The 18,774-nt window shown below is 52.3% G+C and overlaps 1 protein-coding gene across 2 annotated transcripts in view; it reads right to left on the bottom strand.

The window, feature by feature from the left end:
* RPH3AL (rabphilin 3A like (without C2 domains)) overlaps positions 1–18,774 on the bottom strand; it is a 105,691-nt gene that overhangs the window by 13,801 nt on the left and 73,116 nt on the right. For both annotated transcript variants that reach the window (XM_038759290.1, XM_038759289.1), the window contains exon 6: positions 10,328–10,505. In XM_038759290.1, the coding sequence (XP_038615218.1) occupies positions 10,328–10,505 (178 nt within the window). The remainder of the gene's footprint in view (positions 1–10,327; positions 10,506–18,774) is intronic.

The following is an 18,774-nucleotide window of genomic DNA, read 5'->3' as shown; positions in this document are numbered from 1 at the left end:
TGCCCAACATTTAACTCCTGCGCCATTCATTTCTTGTCCCCCTTGAATGTCTTTCTGACCAGTTCTGCTGTATTTCCTTGAACCCTGTGACCTCAAAATCAGGTCTCAGGCCAAAGTTAAATGAGCCAGATTCTCCCCTCCGCCAAGGGGGAGAGCTGGACAGCAGAAACTGGAGGAAAGATGTGCTAAGCATCCCACAAGGTGTCAGAGAATGGTGACTCTGCCTCGTCTCTGCCGTCCAGGGCCCCAGTCAATCAAACACTGGTATTTACTGAGCACTTACTCTGTATAGAGAACTGTACTAAGCTCTTGGGAGAGTACAACAGCGTTGTTAGATACATTCCCAGCCCACAATAAGCGTACAGTCTAGAGGTTCAAGAAGGCATGGTAGGGCCTGGCAGGGGCCAGGGTGACCCCTGCAGCTAAGCATGCCCTCCCCCCAAGCATGCCCTCCCCCCGACAGGATGACTCTGTCAACAGCTAATGATCTTTCCTGCTGACCAGCCCAGCAGAGCTGCATGGCTGTGAGCATCGCGTCAGGGCTGGAGGACCCGGGGGCTGGGTTGTGTGGTCCAAGGGGAAGCCAACGGCAGCAGGGCAAGTGGACCTTCTCATTGCTTAGGAGGTGCCCTGCTTGGTCTGGACCTCAAGGGCCCATGGCGTGCTGGCACTGGTCCGCAGGAGACTTTAAAACTTAGTAAATCAATCTACTCCATCTGGGCTCAAACTCCAACAAGAAGGCAGCTTTAGGCTCCCCAAATCAGCACTTAGAACAGTGCTTTGCACATAGTAAGAGCTTAATAAATGCCATTAAAAAAAATTAAGACACACAAAAGGAAGATCTCAGAGTCGTGAAGTTCCCAAGTACACTGTGATGTCCATGACTGAGAAAGAGGGTGGCCCTAGTGGATAGAGCACGGGCCTGGAAGTGGCTCTGCCACTTGTCTACTGTGTGACCTTGGGCAAGTCACTTAACTTCTTTGGGCCTCAGCCACCTTATCTGTAAAATGGAAATCGATACTGTGAGTCCCATGTGGGTTATGGACTGTGTCCAACCTGATTAGCCTGTATCCGCCCCAGGGCTTAATCCCATGCCTGGCACGTAGTAAGCTCTTAATAAATACCATTAAAAACAAAACAAACAAAAAAAACCAAACAAAAACCGCAAACGGGAGTCCTAGGTAGGTGACTCTGCTCAATCATCGCAGAATGACACGGATCCTGAACTCTCCTGCCACTGCTTTACCTCGCATGGGGCTTCTTCCAATCTGGGGAAGTTTTCTTCCCTGTTGTTCTTTCTCAATTGTGAGGTCCAGTCTGGGAAAGGACTTAGCAGAAGCCATGCCTCCTGCTCTGAGACCGGCAAATTTATGGCTTTGTTCAATATTACAAGGATTATCAGCTTGACTGTTGCCATGGAAACACTTGGCCTTAGGCCTGTGTGGGGGGAAAAATGTCTTTTTCTGGAGAGTGAATTGCTCCTGGCAGAATCTGAATGGGGCAGCAATCTTCAATCCGGCAGGTTAGAGGAAAGTTAACAAGGCTCAGGGGATAACTGAACAAATGTCACGGGAGAGAGTGGAGGCAGACACCTTGGGCTTCAGGCATTCCCAAGAGTGCACTACTCCTGGGCTCTCAAACTACCCTGGAAGAGAGAGAAAAAATACTGCTGAATACTTTTCCAGACCAGAACCAAGTCCATATGTATAAGGGCAAAAACCAGGCTTGAATGTCTTGTGAAATCACAGCCTCTAAATTAATCGGAGAACTGCAATCAGCCTGGGCCAAAGAGCTCTGATGTCACAATTAGCCCAGGACCCCAGCGAACTCTGATGTCACGATCAGCCCGGACCGGAGAACTCTGATGTCATGGATATCAGCCCAAGCCAGAGAGCTCTGACGTCACGATCAGCCCAGACCAGAGAGGTCTAACATGGTGATCAGCCCAAGTCAAAGAGCTCTTACATTACAATCAGCCTGCACCAAAGTGCTCTGATGTCACAATTAGCCTGGGCCATCCTTGCTCTGACATATCTGCCTGTCTATGCACAACTGCTGGCTGTACTGCCCAGACGGTCAATCCTGAGGACTCCAGGAGCCATCCTTGACTAGACCCAAGAAACTTTCCCTGGCTACTTTCCCTGCAGCTCTAGTTCATAATACTAATAATGGTACCCGTTAAGCACTGTCCTCAGCACTAGGGTAGATACAAGTTAATCAATTTGGACACAGACCCTGTCCCACGTGGGACCGACACTCTTAATCCCGATTTTACAGATGAAGGAACTGAGGCCTAAAGAAGTGAAGTGACTTACTCAAGGTCACACAGCAGACCAGTGGTAGAGCTGGGATTAGAACCCAGGTCCTTCTGACGCACGGGCCTGCGCTATATCCACTAAGCCATGCTGCTTCTCGTAGCCATGCCCAGAGGTGACTGGGCTGGGCTTGGGCTGGGGCAGGATGGCCACGGTTCCCCATCTCGGGGCCTACTGGGATTCAGGGCCTCGGTGACTCTCAAGGCCAATTGCGCCCGCTACTTCGTGAAAGGCAGTCCGTCTGGCTCAGGCCCATACCGGGCTTGATCTGAGCCCTGCCTGGGGCAGGGAGGGCTGGCCCCAACATTCAGGTCTGTGTGGGGCTCTGCTTGCTGGCCCTTTCTGAGGCTAACTGCTGCTGACCCCACAGAAAAGCTCTACGACACTTACTCCCCACCTGCCCTGGCCCTCGGCACCGTCCGGAAAAAGCAATTCCCAGATCGTGGGAACGAGGAGCCATTTCTCTCTCTGGAGGAGGGGAAGGACAACATTAGCCCGAAATGGCCTTTGTACATCCAGGTGCAAAACAAGCCGTCTGCTGAGGCAGGCACCCACCCTCATTCAGCCTGGTCTCCTTTGAGGGAAACGGAAATCAATGACCTGACCAGCCTCCAATATAGGGACACGGCAAGGTTGCCAAGGCAATGCCAGCTGCTCCTGATCCTGCCCAGCGACAGCATGGTGGGTGGGAGGGTACCAGACCTACCGGATGATTTGACTCAACTCTTTCCCTGGGGTACCTAGGAGAAACGGAGCATTTTCTCTGCAGTCATCTGAAAACCTCACCCAAATAGTCTAGATAGGACATCCCTCCTGACTAAGGGGATCCGAGATCCTACACCATGTAAGCTCCTTTTGGGCAGAGAACACTTCTCTCCACTGTGTTATACTGCACTTGCCCAAGCACTTAGTACAGTGCTCTGTACACAGTAAGCACTCAGTAAATACTATTGATTGATAGGCATACAGCATCCAAGGCAGAGGACCGTCACGGGCAGCTGCTAAGGGCTCTGGGGGCTGCTGGACCTTGGTGGGGTCAGCCCAGTTTCCACTCAAGCCAGATGTTCTAAACCAACTACACTGGGTTTTTTATGGTATTTATTAAGCGCTTACTATGCACCAGGCACTGTATTAAACGCTGGGGTAGATATAAGCTAATAATAATGATGGTATTTGTTAAGCGCTTACTATGTGCCAAGCACCGTTCTAAGCGCTGAGCACTGTTCTAAAGCTCTGATCAGGCTGGACACAGTTCATGTCCCACAAGGGGCTCACAGTCTTAATCCCAATTTTACAGATGAGGTAACTGAGGCACAGAGAAGTGAAGTGACTTGCCCAAGATTATACAGCAGACAAGTGGCAGACAAGATTAGAACTCAGGTCCTTCTCACTCCCAGGCCCGTGCTCTGTTTACTAGACCACACTGTTTCCCACGCTGGGTTGTCTTCTTTTGACTCTCCCAAGCACTTAGTACAGTGCTCTGCACCCAGGAGACACTCAGTAAATACAACTGATTGATCGACACCATATTACAGGGCAGCTGCAGCAGCTTCCAACTGCTGTCCTTTGCAGTGTAAGAGGGAGGGGAAGAGGCTGCTCTCTGGCTGGATGGTTCTGTCTAAATCCTAGGGGTACGGTGAGCATCCGGAAAGGAAAACTGGCCCGGTCACTGCAGAGACAACCACATAAAACCAACAGCTGCTCCTGTGGCTCTGCTATTGCTGCCCCAGAGCTAAAGCGCTTCCTAGACATCAGGGGTGGTCTTTCTCTCCACTCCCCCGTCCTCCCTCTGTGCTCTCGGGACTCAGAGTCCCAACAACCCAAATCCAAGGATCACCAGCCATGTTCCCTTCATTCTCACAAAACCAAAGGTGTCAAATGTGCCCCTATCGGGTCCTTCCTCTGCCCCTGCCCTCCCCGCGGCTCAGCAAGTGGCGATGAGATGTGTGTCAGCCCGAGACACACAGAAGCACAAGTTGGGAAAACCTGGTAAGGGAGAGAGAGAGTGGAGCCACTGGTGTCCAGAAATACCCAGCAATCTTCTAGGGGTTCTAATTTATGACTCCTTTGCTCGGGGTCCCTGACCTTTCACCTGCTCTTCAAAACATGGGAGAAACAAATTTGGAAGGAGAGAGCACTTCTTAATCCAGCTTTTCCCCACCCCCCATTCCGGGACCGCGATGGACGTAGCCAGCTCCACCGACTGCTCCGGTGGATGCAAGTGTGAGGATCAGTGTGAACAAATGGCGCCTTCTAATTCGAGTTGGGAAACACTCAGCGGGGCATGGAGCTGATGAACTTCTCTAACGCTAATTTCCCTAGTAACCAAAAAGGAAGGAACACACCATAGAAACTGTGCGATGTGGGCAGAAACCAAGCCTGCCTCTAAATAAAACATTTTACAATCCACAAGGCACCCTGCCTCATAAAGAATGAATGGCCTAATGGAGCAATATAGTCTTAGGAAGACATAAGGAAATAGCAATTGGATTAGGAAGAATCATTGCTTGGCAAGACCTAGCTCTCCGTTCAGGTCGGGGCTCCTGGAGCAAACCCGAGTGAGAAAAACCAAACTCAAAGCAAAGACTGAGGGTGATAGACCTCCACATTTTTTCCCAACCACAGCCGTTTAGAATGGAAATTTCAGCCTTCACTTTCCACTACTCTGTGCTCCCCCCGCCCCCTCTCTCACCGCGCCCCCCTCCCCCCCACCTATTTTACCCCAGCAACTTTTCTCTAGCCCAAGATCGGCCCCTAAGGACCCGTAACAGGGCCATAATTCTGCCTTCCTGGGGGTTTGAAACCAAGAGTCTGTCTGCCAGGGCCAGTCAGGGAACCCCCAAACAGCAAGTTCCAGGTTAACTCTCTGGGTTCAGGGGAGGGGTACTGGGCAGACTGTCCCAGCCCAGGGCGGAGCTGGTTTGGTTCAGTTCTAGACTGTAGGAATCTACACTGAAGAGTCCCCACCAACCCCTAACTCCAGGTTGGCACCTCCTGCTCAGGAAGACGCACTTCAGGCCACAAGGAGCTCCAAAAGGGCCGCAAGAGGGAATTGCAGGGAACCAGACAGCCAAATAGCCAGCACCTCGCTGGTTCCCTTCCTGAAGGCTCAGGGCTCGTCCAGTTTGGCCCAAACCCTGGCCGGTTCCAGTGGATTTTCGCTTTTGGAACTCTTGTGAGACAGACTTTCCCTAGGCCCTTCAGAGGCCTTGTGGGGGTTGGTTGTTTCTCAGGCCCTCTGGGATCACCAGGTGCCTGGGGCAGTTATCCAACTACCCAGAGGAGTGAGGCCTGGAACTGGCCCCTCTCCATGGGATCCGCTGTCTGGAGCTGACCTAGAAGCTGTTAGCCCTTTCCCCACCACCCAGTCAAAGGAAGGCCCCTAAAACTGGACCTGTTTTGAGATCCAGATGCGGGGGGCGTGGAGTGTGGAAGGCTAATAGCGTTTAAACACTCCTGGGAGTGCTGTTTCCACCTTCGTTACTGAGCCCCACAGGAGTTGGGTCGCTCCCAGAGGGGAGGGGACCTTTAGGGTATACTGGGATTTTGCCAGTCCAGTTAGCGTCTCCTCTTGGCCCTGTCTGGGCTCCCACGAAGGGGAGGCGGGAGGCAGGTGGCAAGGTGGGTGGGCAAAGGGGCTGGACCTCTACAGGTGGGGACCAGTTGCTGGAAATCCAATTCTGAGGACAGAGCCTGAGGGGAAAGCCCATCCGTCAGGCCACGCACAGCAGAGCTCTCGCCTGAATTACCACTGAGGTTTCCCTGTACGAAGGGAGAGATATGTTTCCCAGAACGACAGGAACAAAAGGCAAGGAACCGAACTGCAGACAGAGACCAGTTTTGTTTTATGTCAGTCATAAAGCTGCAGCAATTATGCAGTATATCTGTCAGAGATGAAGCAACCCAGAGAATACATATAACCTGGATAGATATTGTGAGACCAGCAGCTTCCAGAGCGGGAGTAGGTCTGGGCTCTGTCCCCTGTGTACGCCCAAGAAACACTGTCAACTATAATAATAATGGTGATTTTTGTTCAGTCCTTACCATGGGCCAGATACTGTGCCAAGTGCTGGGGTAGAGACAAGATAATCAGGTTGGATGCGGTCCCTCCTCCCACACAGGGCTCATGGTCTAAGTAGGAAGGAGGCAGGCACTGACTCCCCATTTTAGATGAGGAAACCAAGGCACAGAAATAAAATGACTTGCCCAGGTTCACACAGCAGGCAAGTGGCAGTGCCATGATTAAAACCCAGGGCCTCTGACTCCCGGTTCTGGCAACCTGAGGGTCCTGACAAGCTGGTGCAGCGTCTCCCTCGGGTCCGGACTACGGGTGGGGAGGGAAGGGCTGTGTGTGTGGAACAGACGCTGAAACAGGTTCCTAGCCATAGGGCTGGGCAGAATAGGGAGGGCAGCAGTTGGTGGAAATCAAGGAGTTTCTGTGAGCCAGCTGGCCCCATGTGGCCCCCCACAAACCTCCCTGGGACTGGCTCATCTGCCGCAGCCAGCTCTGGCCTCCCTGGGATTTGCTTGGCCTAGAGATGCAGGCCAAGGGCCACCGGGCCCCAAGGCTAATCCAAATCTGACAGTCACCACAGCAGTGGGATCTCAGCTGATGGCAGGAAACTCAGCCAGGGCAGTAGGAAGGTTCTCGCCAAATGCCCAGGGATTTTACATAGTGCCACCCGGATAACTAGGACACATTTTAAATTTTGCCCATTTCATGACTCTGGGATAGCTCAGCATCATGAGAGAGAGAGAAAGAGAGAGTGCATGTGTCTGTTTCTCTCTTGCTCAGGCCTGCAGTTACTGACTCGCCCACATCCTTGGGAACCCTAATCACTTATGGCTGCCTCTCACTTAACACAGGCTGACGGGCCATATCACTGCTTATTTTGTACCCTAAACCTCCTCTTACTGCATAAAACTGGGTTCACCATGCACCAATTCAGCCTCTCTTAGGACACATGCTCCCCGCCCCAGCGAGGTCAGCTGTAAAATAGGCACCGAAGCAGTAGCTACAGCCCAGCCTCTCCTGCTCTCAGAAGGAGAGGCCGGCTTGGCCCAACTGGGCCCCTCCCTTCCAGGGCAGGCTTGGCTGTCCCCTAGGGCCAGTGCTCTCTCCCCTGGCCAGTTGCTGATGGATTTTGAGGGGAACACTCAGAGTGCTGGGCTTGAGCAAATTGCAAAGGATCAGAGTAAATCCCCTGCCAACCCAAGGCTGGGCTTTGACGACTTGTTCACCATAGAGAAAAATGAGCCTCTTTTCTTGTTACAAATGGCAGGGACTCACAGACTACCTCTGGAAACAAGGAGAGGCAGTGTGGTCTAGTGGAAAGAGGCTGGGTTCTAACCTGATGGGTGATCCTGGGCAAGTCACTTAACTTCTGTGTGCTTCAGTTTCCTCATCTGTAAAATGGGGATTCTATACCGGCTCTCTCTCCTCCTTAGACTTTGAACTCCATGTGGGGCAGGGACTGTGTCTGAGCTGATTATCTTATAGCTACCCCCAAGCTTACCACAGTGCTTGGCACAGAATAAGTGGCATACGCTATGCTATGCATCTGGGTAAGATACAAGATGATCAGACCGAACCCAGTCCCTGTCCAACATAGAGCTTGTGCACTAAAAGGGAGAGGGAGAACTGATAGTCGATTCCAGGATTACAGGGGAAGAAACTGAGGCCCAGGGAAGTGAAGTGACTTGCCAAAGATCCCACTAAACGATAAGCTCGTTGCGGGCAGGGAATGTGACTACCGACTGTTATACTGAACTCTCCCTACTGCTTATTACAGTGCTTTGCACACAGTAAGTACTCAATACACATGATTGACTGATTGATTGGTCACACAGCCTACATCTGGTGGGGCCGAGGGGTCTCCCGACTCATTTCCGGCCTCATTGTAGAAATCTTTTGGGCAGGAAATGTGACTTGTGCTGTTCCCAAGTGCTTAGTGCAGGGCATTACATTCGACAAGTGCCCAATAAATATCATCACCACGACTACTCCTGGCACAGGTATGTGTAGATGGGACAGGACAGCTCGAGAAGGGGAACCGGAAGGGCATCAGTGCAGGGATTCTACTGCTGCTCTGGCTTACCTGCCGCTGAAACGGGTTTCTAAGAGTGGGTGGGTGGGGACTGGGAGAAGGACTCTTCCCTAACATAGAGGATAAGCTCCTTGTGAGCAGGGTCCGCATCTACTAACTTTGTGCACTACACTCTCCCAAGTGCTTAGTACAGTTCTCTGCATTGACTGATAGACTGACTGATCTTGGGGAAACCACTGTCCCGCTTCACTCCTTCCAATTGCTCTGGCTCCTCCCCGTAGGGTGCCTGGTGCTCCTGAACCTTGAGCTAAAGTCCCCCAGCCCCACTGCCGGGGACCCAAGTCATGCAGGAGGGCAGCCGCTTGCCACCACAGAAGTGCCAGCTTCAGAGGGGCTCAGGAGTGGCATGATTGAGAAAAAGCAGAGAGGCGACTCACACACCAGCTTTAGTGATCCTCACACTTAATGTTCTCTTTTCGGCTCTCCATCTGCTTCCCCACTCCGTTTGCTGGGCTGGCTTGCTCAGCAAGGAGAGCTGGAACCGCAGCCCAGACCCACTGGAGGGGATGCTGGAGTAGGGGTGGGGGGCCCCCCAGCCCCCCACCTCCATCTCTCGGGCCAGCAGGACTCTACAGCCTCTGGCTTCGATTGCAGAACCAAAGATCTCCTGGGCTTGAAGGAGGGATCGATTCACGGGGTTCTGAAAACTCAAATAATCAAACACTGAGCAATTTCAAAATCTATCGTGCAACTGGACTCCGCTTATGCGTTATTAAAAAGCCAGATGAATAGCCAACTGCCTTCCTGTCCCAGGCCAGGGCTGCCACCGAGAGATGGAGTGGAGTGGTACCCCGGATGACAGGGATGCTGCTCCCCCAAAAAGCAGCATCCGCGGAGGCTGTGGTGACTTTCCTGCCCTGAGGGGGAGGTGGGTCAGGGAACCCCAGTACCTCAGCCTGGTAGCTGAGTGAGGTGCCTGCCGGGGGCAAAGTCACTGCTTCCACGGGAGCAGACGGGAGGTAGGTGGTTAGCGCTGGGAGGAAGATCCTTGAGTCCTGCTTCACCCCAAAGCCACCTACTGCCCCTTGCTGCCCCTGCAATGTGTGTCACTCCCCAAGCCTCTCAGGAGCCTGAAGCTTCACCCTGAGGAGCGGAATTGAGTCGGGTTCTCTAACAGCAAATCCCTGGGCTGCCAGGCTACCCTGCCCCTCCTCCTGGGATCCTCTTTCCTCTTCACAGATGGCCATCCTCCTCCTTGGATCCCCACCCTCATCCTCGAATCTCCGCTCTCCTCATGGATCCCAGCCCTCCTCCTCAGAACCCCTCCCTCCTCCTCCTCGGATCCTCTCCTCCTCGGGTCAGGGGGCTGGAACCAACAGGAGTGTGGAGAACAGCTGTCTGGGCTTCCGCAGCCACAGAAGATGGCAGAAATTAATTGGGAGGAGATGTGATTTCAGGAAGGCTTTGAAAATACGGAAAGCATGGATCTGTCAGATGCGAATGGGGAGAGATGAGAACAAGATGAGAGGAGACCCCCAGCAGCCCACAGCTCAGCTGCAACATCTGAGGTTCACTGTCTCTTTCTTAATTAGTCAAATAATCAAAGCCCATTGCGAAGGTACAAAGACCAACACACCCGTGAATGCTTTGGCTCAAAGGAAGAGAACTCTCAAGAGAGAAACTTTCTGGACTGGAATTTTGAGGCTCAAAGGAATTCTCCAGAGGATCCCAGGATCCAGACAGACAAATTGCTCCAGGGGCTAATTAGGGACGAACACCTCCTGGCTTCTGCTGTGCCTGGAGGGCAGGAAGACACCAAGGTAGACGCCAATAGAGGAACTGAGAAAACCCAGACCACATTGGGGAACACAGAGGTCAAACCCCCAAGGAAACTGTCCAGTAACTCCTAACCCTGCTAGGCAGGCGATCAACTGAGAACTATGGCTTGGCAATGCATGGACTGACCTTTTCCCCTGGCCCAGGTGTAGGAGCGGCTGGCCAGGAGGCTCTCTGTGCTTTGGTAGGGGGGCAGCTCGAACTGCAGGGGCCTCAGGTGTGGTTCGTGCGTCCGGCCGGGCGTCTTCAGTGGCAAGATGTACTTGGGGAGTCCTTTGTAGAACCAGGCACCCGACCGCTTCCAGACCTGTGGAGTAGAGACACGGTGACGCTCCCGTTGTCATTCCCAGCCCCGATCATGGCAGGCGCTCACGGCAGGCATGTCTAAGCTGCCTGTTCCCCACCACCTCACCCAACGACCTCTCCACGGGCCCCAGGCCCCGTCTCTGGGAGAGCCCTTGGGGCTTTGTGAAGGAGAGAAAGCCCAATTTTTAGGGTTACGCTGCTGGAGAACACCTTGGGGGTCTGGAAGTGGCCCCTGGTATTTCCGCACGATGACTCCTTCATGAAGCTCAGGGCTAGGTCACTGGTTGCCGAAAGGGGACTACCAATCTGGGAGTGGAATTGGGTAGCTGCTGCCTTTGGGTCAAGCTGAAGAGAGACGGAGCGTAGGCATCCTTTGGACTAGGGCTGGGGTGAGCAACACTGAAATGGAGAAAAAAAAACAGCTAGGAAAGCCGTATCAGTGGGGCCAGGAAAGGGTCAGTGGCAGCGTGCCCTAATGGACAGAGCACAGGCCGGGGGTGGGGTGGGGGGGGGTGGTGGCCGCAGACCCAGGTTCTAATCCTGGCTCCACCACTTCCCTGCTGGGTGACCTTTGGCAAGTCCCTTCACTTCTCTGAGCCTCAGTTCCCTCATCTATAAAATGGGGATTCCACGCATGTTCGCCCTTCACCTTAGATTGTGAGACCCATGTGGGACCCGGACAGTAGCCGACCTGATTATCTTGTATCTACACAGGGCTTAGTACAGTGCTTGGCACATAGTAAGTGCTTAACAAATACCAGAGTTAAAACTATTGTAGGAACTCGGTGGTATCTGATTAGTCTGTATATCTCCCGGGGCTTAGCTACAACGACAATAATGGTAAATAATAAAGGCTAGAACTAAGAGGTTTCGCAAGTAGGCAGCAGGCTAGGGAACTGATAACAGTTCAGCAATCTTCCCCACCACATCCCTCCCGGGCTTCTCTGTCCCACCCTCTCAAAGGACCGAGCTGTAACATCCCCTCAGAAGTAATAACATGCCCATAGAGAGGGGGAACCTGATGTGAATCACTGTTAGACGCCTCCTTCTTCGAAGCTATTCAGGTTTAGAAAGCCCCTTTAGAAGGCATCTCCAGAAAAGCCCAAACACGTTATTTTAATAACAATGAAAACCAACAATTAGAACCCTCGGCAGTAAATGAGCTTAGTGCCTAGGACTTCTAAGGCTTCCTGCCAAGAAAACCCCAAGTTTTCTCACTTCATTTTTAACACCGGCGCCAGGATGAGGAAAACCCATTAAGAGTGTTTTATTAATATGAGGCCGGGTGGGAGATAGGGCAGGGGAACAATGTGACCAGATAACAGAGAAGATGAAGCAATATCCGTGGTGTCCAATGGGATCTGAGCCTTCATGCGGCACAACAACAGAGTGGGCCCCTATCTTCTGGAAGAACAATTTATTAAAGCAAGAGAAGATGAGGAAATGTCTTTAGGGTTTTCATGAAGGTCAGGACCCAGGCTCTTTCCCCGCCCACGGAGAAGTACTGCAGATCAGGGTTTGTTTGAATTACTTTTACAGGAGAAAGGGTGAAAAAAGAGAAGCGTAAACCAGCACGGCAGCAAAAATTGTACAGCTCTTTGGCGATGCCGGCCCTTTTCTAGCAACCAGGGGTCCCTGGAGTTCGGGTCCATGTAGGGTTACCCCTTTAACTTTCGCCTCCTTGCCTCGTGGTCCTTATGAAGTGAGGGAGGGGAGGGGAGGTGCTCAGAAGACTTTCACAGATGAGAAGGAATGGGGTCTAGGGCTCAGATGGAGGGGGCAGATTTTGAGAGCTGGTGGGAGAAAGAGGAAGAGGGAGTTAGAGGGCTTTGGGGAGGTGAGAAGGGGGGCTTGGGGAAGTTCGGGTCTGACAACTGCTGCTCCCTCTCAAATCCAGGCACCCCGCCTCCATACCCCTCGGCTGGGATGACCTGTCCCCGTATCAGTGGGTCCGGAGGGGCAGTGCTAGAGGCGGTCATCTTCCTTGCCCGGTACTGAGCATGGGCTGAACTTAGCTGCAGTCACGCTGTCGAGGCCTCAGATATATCCTCTTCCAGGACCACAAACGGCACCCGTTCTCTTTATTGGCCATTTTGCAATGCGTCACTGCTGAGCGAGACCGAGCGAGAGAGTGAGGATGGCTCGACGCATGGCTTGACGCAAACTACCCCCATTGTTACAAAAGCAACTCAAGTGCCTGCCCTGCTGCTGGGAAGATAGCTGAGCAATGCTGACCCAAACAGCAGAGGGTCCAAAAGGTCTATTTTCTGGATTTTCATGCACAAGATAAACAACAGATAAAGCACAAATAAAGAACAGCAGGGCTGAGGGGAAAGAGTGCATTTTAGAGTCAGAGGCCTGGGTTCTAATCCTTGCTCCGCCACTTGCCTGCTGTGCGACCTTGGGCAAGTCACTTAACTTCTCTATGTCTCAGTTACCTCATCTGTAAAATGGGGAATAAGTCTGTTAGTGGTATCTACTAAGCACTTAGCAAATACCCTTAAAAAATACACGAGAATCAATCAATCAATCAATCAATCGTATTTATTGAGCGCTTACTATGTGCAGAGCACTGTACTAAGCGCTTGGGAAGTACAAATTGGCATCACATAGAGACAGTCCCTACCCAACAGTGGGCTCACAGTCTAAAAGGGGGAGACAGAGAACAGAACCAAACATACCAACAAAATAAAATAAGTAGGATAGAAGTGTACAAGTAAAATAAATAAATAAATAAATAAATAGAGTAATAAATATGTACAACCATATATACATATATACAGGTGCTGTGGGGAAGGGAAGGAGGTAAGACGGGGGGATGGAGAGGGGGACGAGGGGGAGAGGAAAGAAGGGGCTCAGTCTGGGAAGGCCTCCTGGAGGAGGTGAGCTCTCAGCAGGGCCTTGAAGGGAGGAAGAGAGCTAGCGCGGCGGATGGGCAGAGGGAGGGCATTCCAGGCCCTGGGGGATGACGTGGGCCGGGGGTCGATGGCGGGACAGGCGAGAGCGAGGTACAGTGAGGAGATTAGTGGTGGAGGAGCGGAGGGTGCGGGCTGGGCAGTAGAAGGAGAGAAGGGAGGTGAGGTAGGAGGGGGCCAGGTGATGGAGAGCCTTGAAGCCCAGGGTGAGGAGTTTCTGCTTGATGCGCAGATTGATCGGTAGCCATTGGAGGTTTTTGAGGAGGGGAGTAATATGTCCAGAGCGTTTCTGGACAAAGATAATCCGGGCAGCAGCATGAAGTATGGATTGAAGTGGAGAGAGACACGAGGATGGGAGATCAGAGAGAAGGCTAGTGCAGTAGTCCAGACGGGATAGGATGAGAGCTTGAATTAGCAGGGTAGCGGTTTGGATGGAGAGGAAAGGGCGGATCCTGGCAATGTTGCGGAGCTGAGACCGGCAGGTTTTGGTGACGGCTTGGATGTGAGGGGTGAATGAGAGAGCAGAGTCGAGGATGACACCAAGGTTGCGGGCTTGTGAGACGGGAAGGATGGTAGTGCCGTCAACAGAGATGGGAAAGTCAGGGAGAGGACAAGGTTTGGGAGGGAAGACAAGGAGCTCAGTCTTCGACATGTTGAGCTTTAGGTGGCGGGCGGACATCCAGATGGAGATGTCCTGAAGGCAGGAGGAGATGCGAGCCTGGAGGGAGGGGGAGAGAGCAGGGGCAGAGATGTAGATCTGGGTGTCATCAGCGTAGAGATGATAGTTGAAGCCGTGGGAGCGAATGAGGTCACCAAGGGAGTGAGTGTATATTGAGAACAGAAGGGGACCAAGCACTGAACCTTGGGGAACCCCCACAGTAAGAGGATGGGAGGGGGAGGAGGAGCCTGCAAAAGAGACTGAGAAAGAACGACCGGAGAGATAAGAGGAGAACCAGGAGAGGACGGAGTCTGTGAAGCCAAGGTCAGATAACGTGTTGAGGAGAAGGGGGTGGTCCACAGTGTCGAAGGCAGCTGAGAGGTCGAGGAGGATTAGGACAGAGTATGAGCCGTTGGATTTGGCAAGCAGGAGGTCATTGGTGACCTTTGAGAGAATGTGCAAGAGATTGAGTTCTGTCCTGTGTTTTAGTCAAGATCCGATCAAAGTACAACAGGACTTCCACTTTTTGACAAGTCAAAAAGTGTGGGAAACCCTGGCTAAGGCAGCTTGGTGCAACCCCCTGCACTGCTTACCCAGCAAGCCCAGCTTCTCCCTCGCCTTCTCCTCTCCTCTCATCACTGTGTACCTGCACCCCACATCCTGAGCTTTCCAAATTTAGGAGGCTGCTGGCCGGTTCCCCAGCCTCCCTCCTGCCCAGCAGTTTACAGTGGGCCATCAACACAGTGTGCACTCAGGGCGGCCTGAATGTGTGTGCTCACTGGCACTTTGGCTAGGGTGTCGCCAGGGAATTACGCAATGTGTGTCTGCCGCCGTGAGTCCGTTTAGATTCAGCATGCCATGGGGTAGAGAGAGATGGAGAGAGAGAGAGACAGACAGAGACAGAGAGAGAGTGTGCATACACATGTGCATGCACACCGCCTCAGACACGGTGAGTGCTACAATGGGCATGTTCCCTAATTTGGTTTTCCAAGAACCCGGTCCTCGCATTCTAGGAGCAATGGGCTTCATGTCTTCCCCAGAAACGCATATGCCTGCATGGGAAGGAAGACAGATATCAAAATGGCCCCATTTCTCAGTTCACAACACAACAGCACCAGAGACCCCGCTCCCCAAGCGAGATCCACTCCAAAGGAGGGGCTTCTTGCCGCAAGCCACTGGGGAAGGTGCTGGATGGTGGCCTCCCAGGGAGGAGGTCCAGGAAAAGGCATTTATTAAATAAGATAAAGCAACAAAGCCAGCACCTTTCGGGGCCCGGCTGCTTGTTCGGCTGGGGTAATGGGCCGTCTGTGGACTGCTGTCACACGGGGCTTTCTGGGTTCCGCTACATTAACCTGAAGAGTTGGTTTGGATGGAGAGGATGTTCCCTGGCACACAAAACGGGGACTCATTACCCCAGTGATTGATGTCGATTTCCAGCCCAGGATCCATACTGCCTAACTTAGGGTTCGTTCCAAACTGATAATGAATGCATGGGACTTTTAAAAACACATGCACAAACACCAGCTAAAATTGGTTCATCTGCTTAGAGTCATATTCTCTGCAGGAAAACGATTCTTCACCCTTCCTGGGCAGAAACACACAGCTCTCTCCCCATGGAGAAGGGGAGGCGCAGAAGCTGAGCTGAAATGTCTTTTGTCAGGGCAGCCTGTTCGCTAGATAAAAACTTGATGTTTCTTCCCACTTCAGGGTAGTGGAGAATCCGGTGGTGAAATCCAGCTTGGGTATTTGGGCTTGGGCTGACTCTCATGCTCTCTGCTTTCCAGAAAGCAGTCATTAGTGCAACAGTGAGTCAACCATTTAACACCGAGCCTACAATGTCTAACACGGGCCCCTCTCCTCCCCGTGGTTTCAGATTATTCTTGTAAATTGAAGTGACCACTTGGCCTGCCCTGAACATCACAGATCAGACAGGCAGGAGTGGCTGCTGCCTTCCAGGAGCAAGCTAAATTGGCTGCTGGAGAAACACTGGAAAGATGAACACCAGGAGAGAGAGGGAGAGAGAGACAGAAGGGAAGAGAGAAAGGGGGAGAACAGAGAGAGACAGGGAGACAGGGATGGAGAACTGGGAGAGCTGGGTCCCTGAAAAGTGGGACAGGTTAAGGCAAAATAAGAGGGCAGGGGGAGATTAAAGGGTTATTGGATTGAGGGAGAAGAGAGTGTGAGTTTGCATATTCATCTGCATATCAATCGGCATAAAATATGCTCCAATCTCCACACTTCTTTAGCAGAGAATGAAGGAAAGGGAAAGAGAGAGAGAGAGTTGAGAGTGAGACAGACAGTGAAAGGGCAAAAGAAAAACAGCAAGGCTGAGTGGAAACAGAGGGGAGGGTGGAAGAGAGGGCAAAGGGAAGAGAAAAGGGCATCAGGGAGGGGAAGAAGAAGGGGGCACCGGGAAGAGGAGAGAGAGGATAAGGGGGCAGTGGGGAGGAAGATAAAGGGGACATCGGAGAGGGGATAGGGAAGAGAAAGGGGGCACTGGAGGGAAGGAAGAGGCACATCCAAGCCGTCACCAAAACCTGCCAGTCTCAGGTCCGCAACATTGCCAAGACCCGCCCTTTCCTCTCCATCCAAACCGCTACCCTGCTCATTCAAGCTCTCATCCTATCCCGTCTGGACTACTGTATCAGCCTCCTCTCCGATCTCCCATCCTCTTGTCTCTCCCCACTTCAATCCATACTTCATGCCACTGCCCGGATTGTCTTTGTCCAGAAACGCTCTGGACAAGTTACTCCCCTCCTCAAAAATCTCCAGTGGCTACCAATCTACACATCAAGCAGAAACTCCTCACCCTCGGCTTCAAGGCTCTCCATCACCTCGCCCCCTCCTACCTCACCTCCCTTCTCTCCTTCTACAGCCCAGCCCGCACCCTCTGCTCCTCTGCCACTAATCTCCTCACCGTGCCTCGTTCTCGTCTGTCCCGCCGTCGACCCCCGGCCCACTTCCTCCCCCTGGCCTGGAATGCCCTCCCTCCGCACATCCGCCAAGCTAGCTCTCTTCCTCCCTTCAAGGCCCTACTGAGAACTCACCTCCTCCAGGAGGCCTTCCCAGACTGAGCCCCCTCCTTCCTCTCCCCCTCCTCCCCCTCCATCCCTCCTGCCTTACCTCCTTCCCTTCCCCACAGCACCTATATATATGTATATGTTTGTACATATTTCTTACTCTATTTATTTATTTTACTTGTACATATCTATTCTATTTATTTTATTTTGTTAATATGTTTGGTTTTGTTCTCTGTCTCCCCCTTCTAGACTGTGAGCCCACTGTTGGGTAGGGACCGTCTCTATATGTTGCCAACTTGTACTTCCCAAGCACTTAGTACAGTGCTCTGCACACAGTAAGCGCTCAATAAATACAATTGATTGATTGAGAAAGGGGCATTGGAGAGGGCAGAGGGCTCTAGCAAGGATGGGTGATTGAGTCTCCTGGGGGATGGGTGGAGGGGACATCAGAAAGAAAGGCACAAGGTAAAGGGCATTATGAAGGTCCAAAGAGGTAGGGAAGAGGGCAAAGATGCCCAAGGCCAGAGCCTTGGAAGTGCCTGGGGTGTTGGTGGAGGGCAGGAGAGGGATGCTAGTTGGAACATTAGAGTGAAGAAGAAAGAGGGAGACAAGAAATCTACAGGGAGAAGTAGCAGGCCAACAAACCATTAATGTATTGGGCTCTGGTCTCTTCATTTGGCTTGGAAGTGGGGGGCAAAAGTGAGTGAAACAGTTGCAGGGGGGTGGAGAGAGAGAGAGAGAGAGAGAGAGAGAGAGAGAGAGAGAGAGAGAGAGGGGTGTGCAATCAGAGGATACAATGAAGAAAGACAATGATGGAGAGCAGAGATTGCTCTTACTGTTTCTGCTGCTCCTCACTCTCCTCCTCCACTCCATCTCCCTCAGGACCGTGCCCCCTCCCCCCCACCCCAAGCTCTAGCCTCCCCTAGTTAGGGTCCAACCTGATCTGCTTTCCTCCACCACCATCACCACCCTTTACTGAGGCTCCTCAGGTTCTCACCTAAATCCACCAGACCAGGACTCTCCTCAGCTTCAAATCTTCCCTGAAACACCATCTCCTCCAGGAAACGTTCCTGGATTAGCTTCCATCACGCCCTTCCCAGGAGCAACCCAGGCCTGGGGTGTGCCAAGCCCAGTTCTCCTGTCATCTGGAGGTTGTGTTTATGTAAAACCTCATACTCCGGAAAACTCACTAAGGCAGACGGTACCAATTCTTGTACCGTGTCCATGAACTCAGGTTAAGCTCCCAGAAGGCAGAGACCATGACTACCAATTCTAGTGTACCCTGAAAAGTGCTCAGTACCATGCTCTGCCTGCAGTAGCCTGGAAGCTCACTGAGGGCAAGGATCATGTCTACCAACTCTACTGTACTCTCCTAAGCACTCAGTTCAGTGCTCCGCACACAGTAAGAGCTCAGTCAATACCACTGATTAATTGATTATTTCTTCTGACACTGTGGCACGCTGGATCGGACAGGCTCGCCCTGTCAGACGAACGTTTCCTAATTCCTTAATGTTCTAGTCAAAACGTAAAGTGAAAACATGCAATAAGGGAGAACTGAGGCCAATCTGGCTCTCCCTTTTGCCCCCACCACCTGCCAATCACTCGATTGGTCTGTCTCCTCATTAGATCATAAGCTTCTTGAGGGCAGGGGACACATCTTTGACCTCTGCTGTATTC

This window comes from Tachyglossus aculeatus, chromosome 17, assembly GCF_015852505.1.
Source record: "Tachyglossus aculeatus isolate mTacAcu1 chromosome 17, mTacAcu1.pri, whole genome shotgun sequence".
NCBI lineage: Eukaryota > Metazoa > Chordata > Mammalia > Monotremata > Tachyglossidae > Tachyglossus > Tachyglossus aculeatus.
This window is presented reverse-complemented; position numbering and strand designations above follow the sequence as displayed.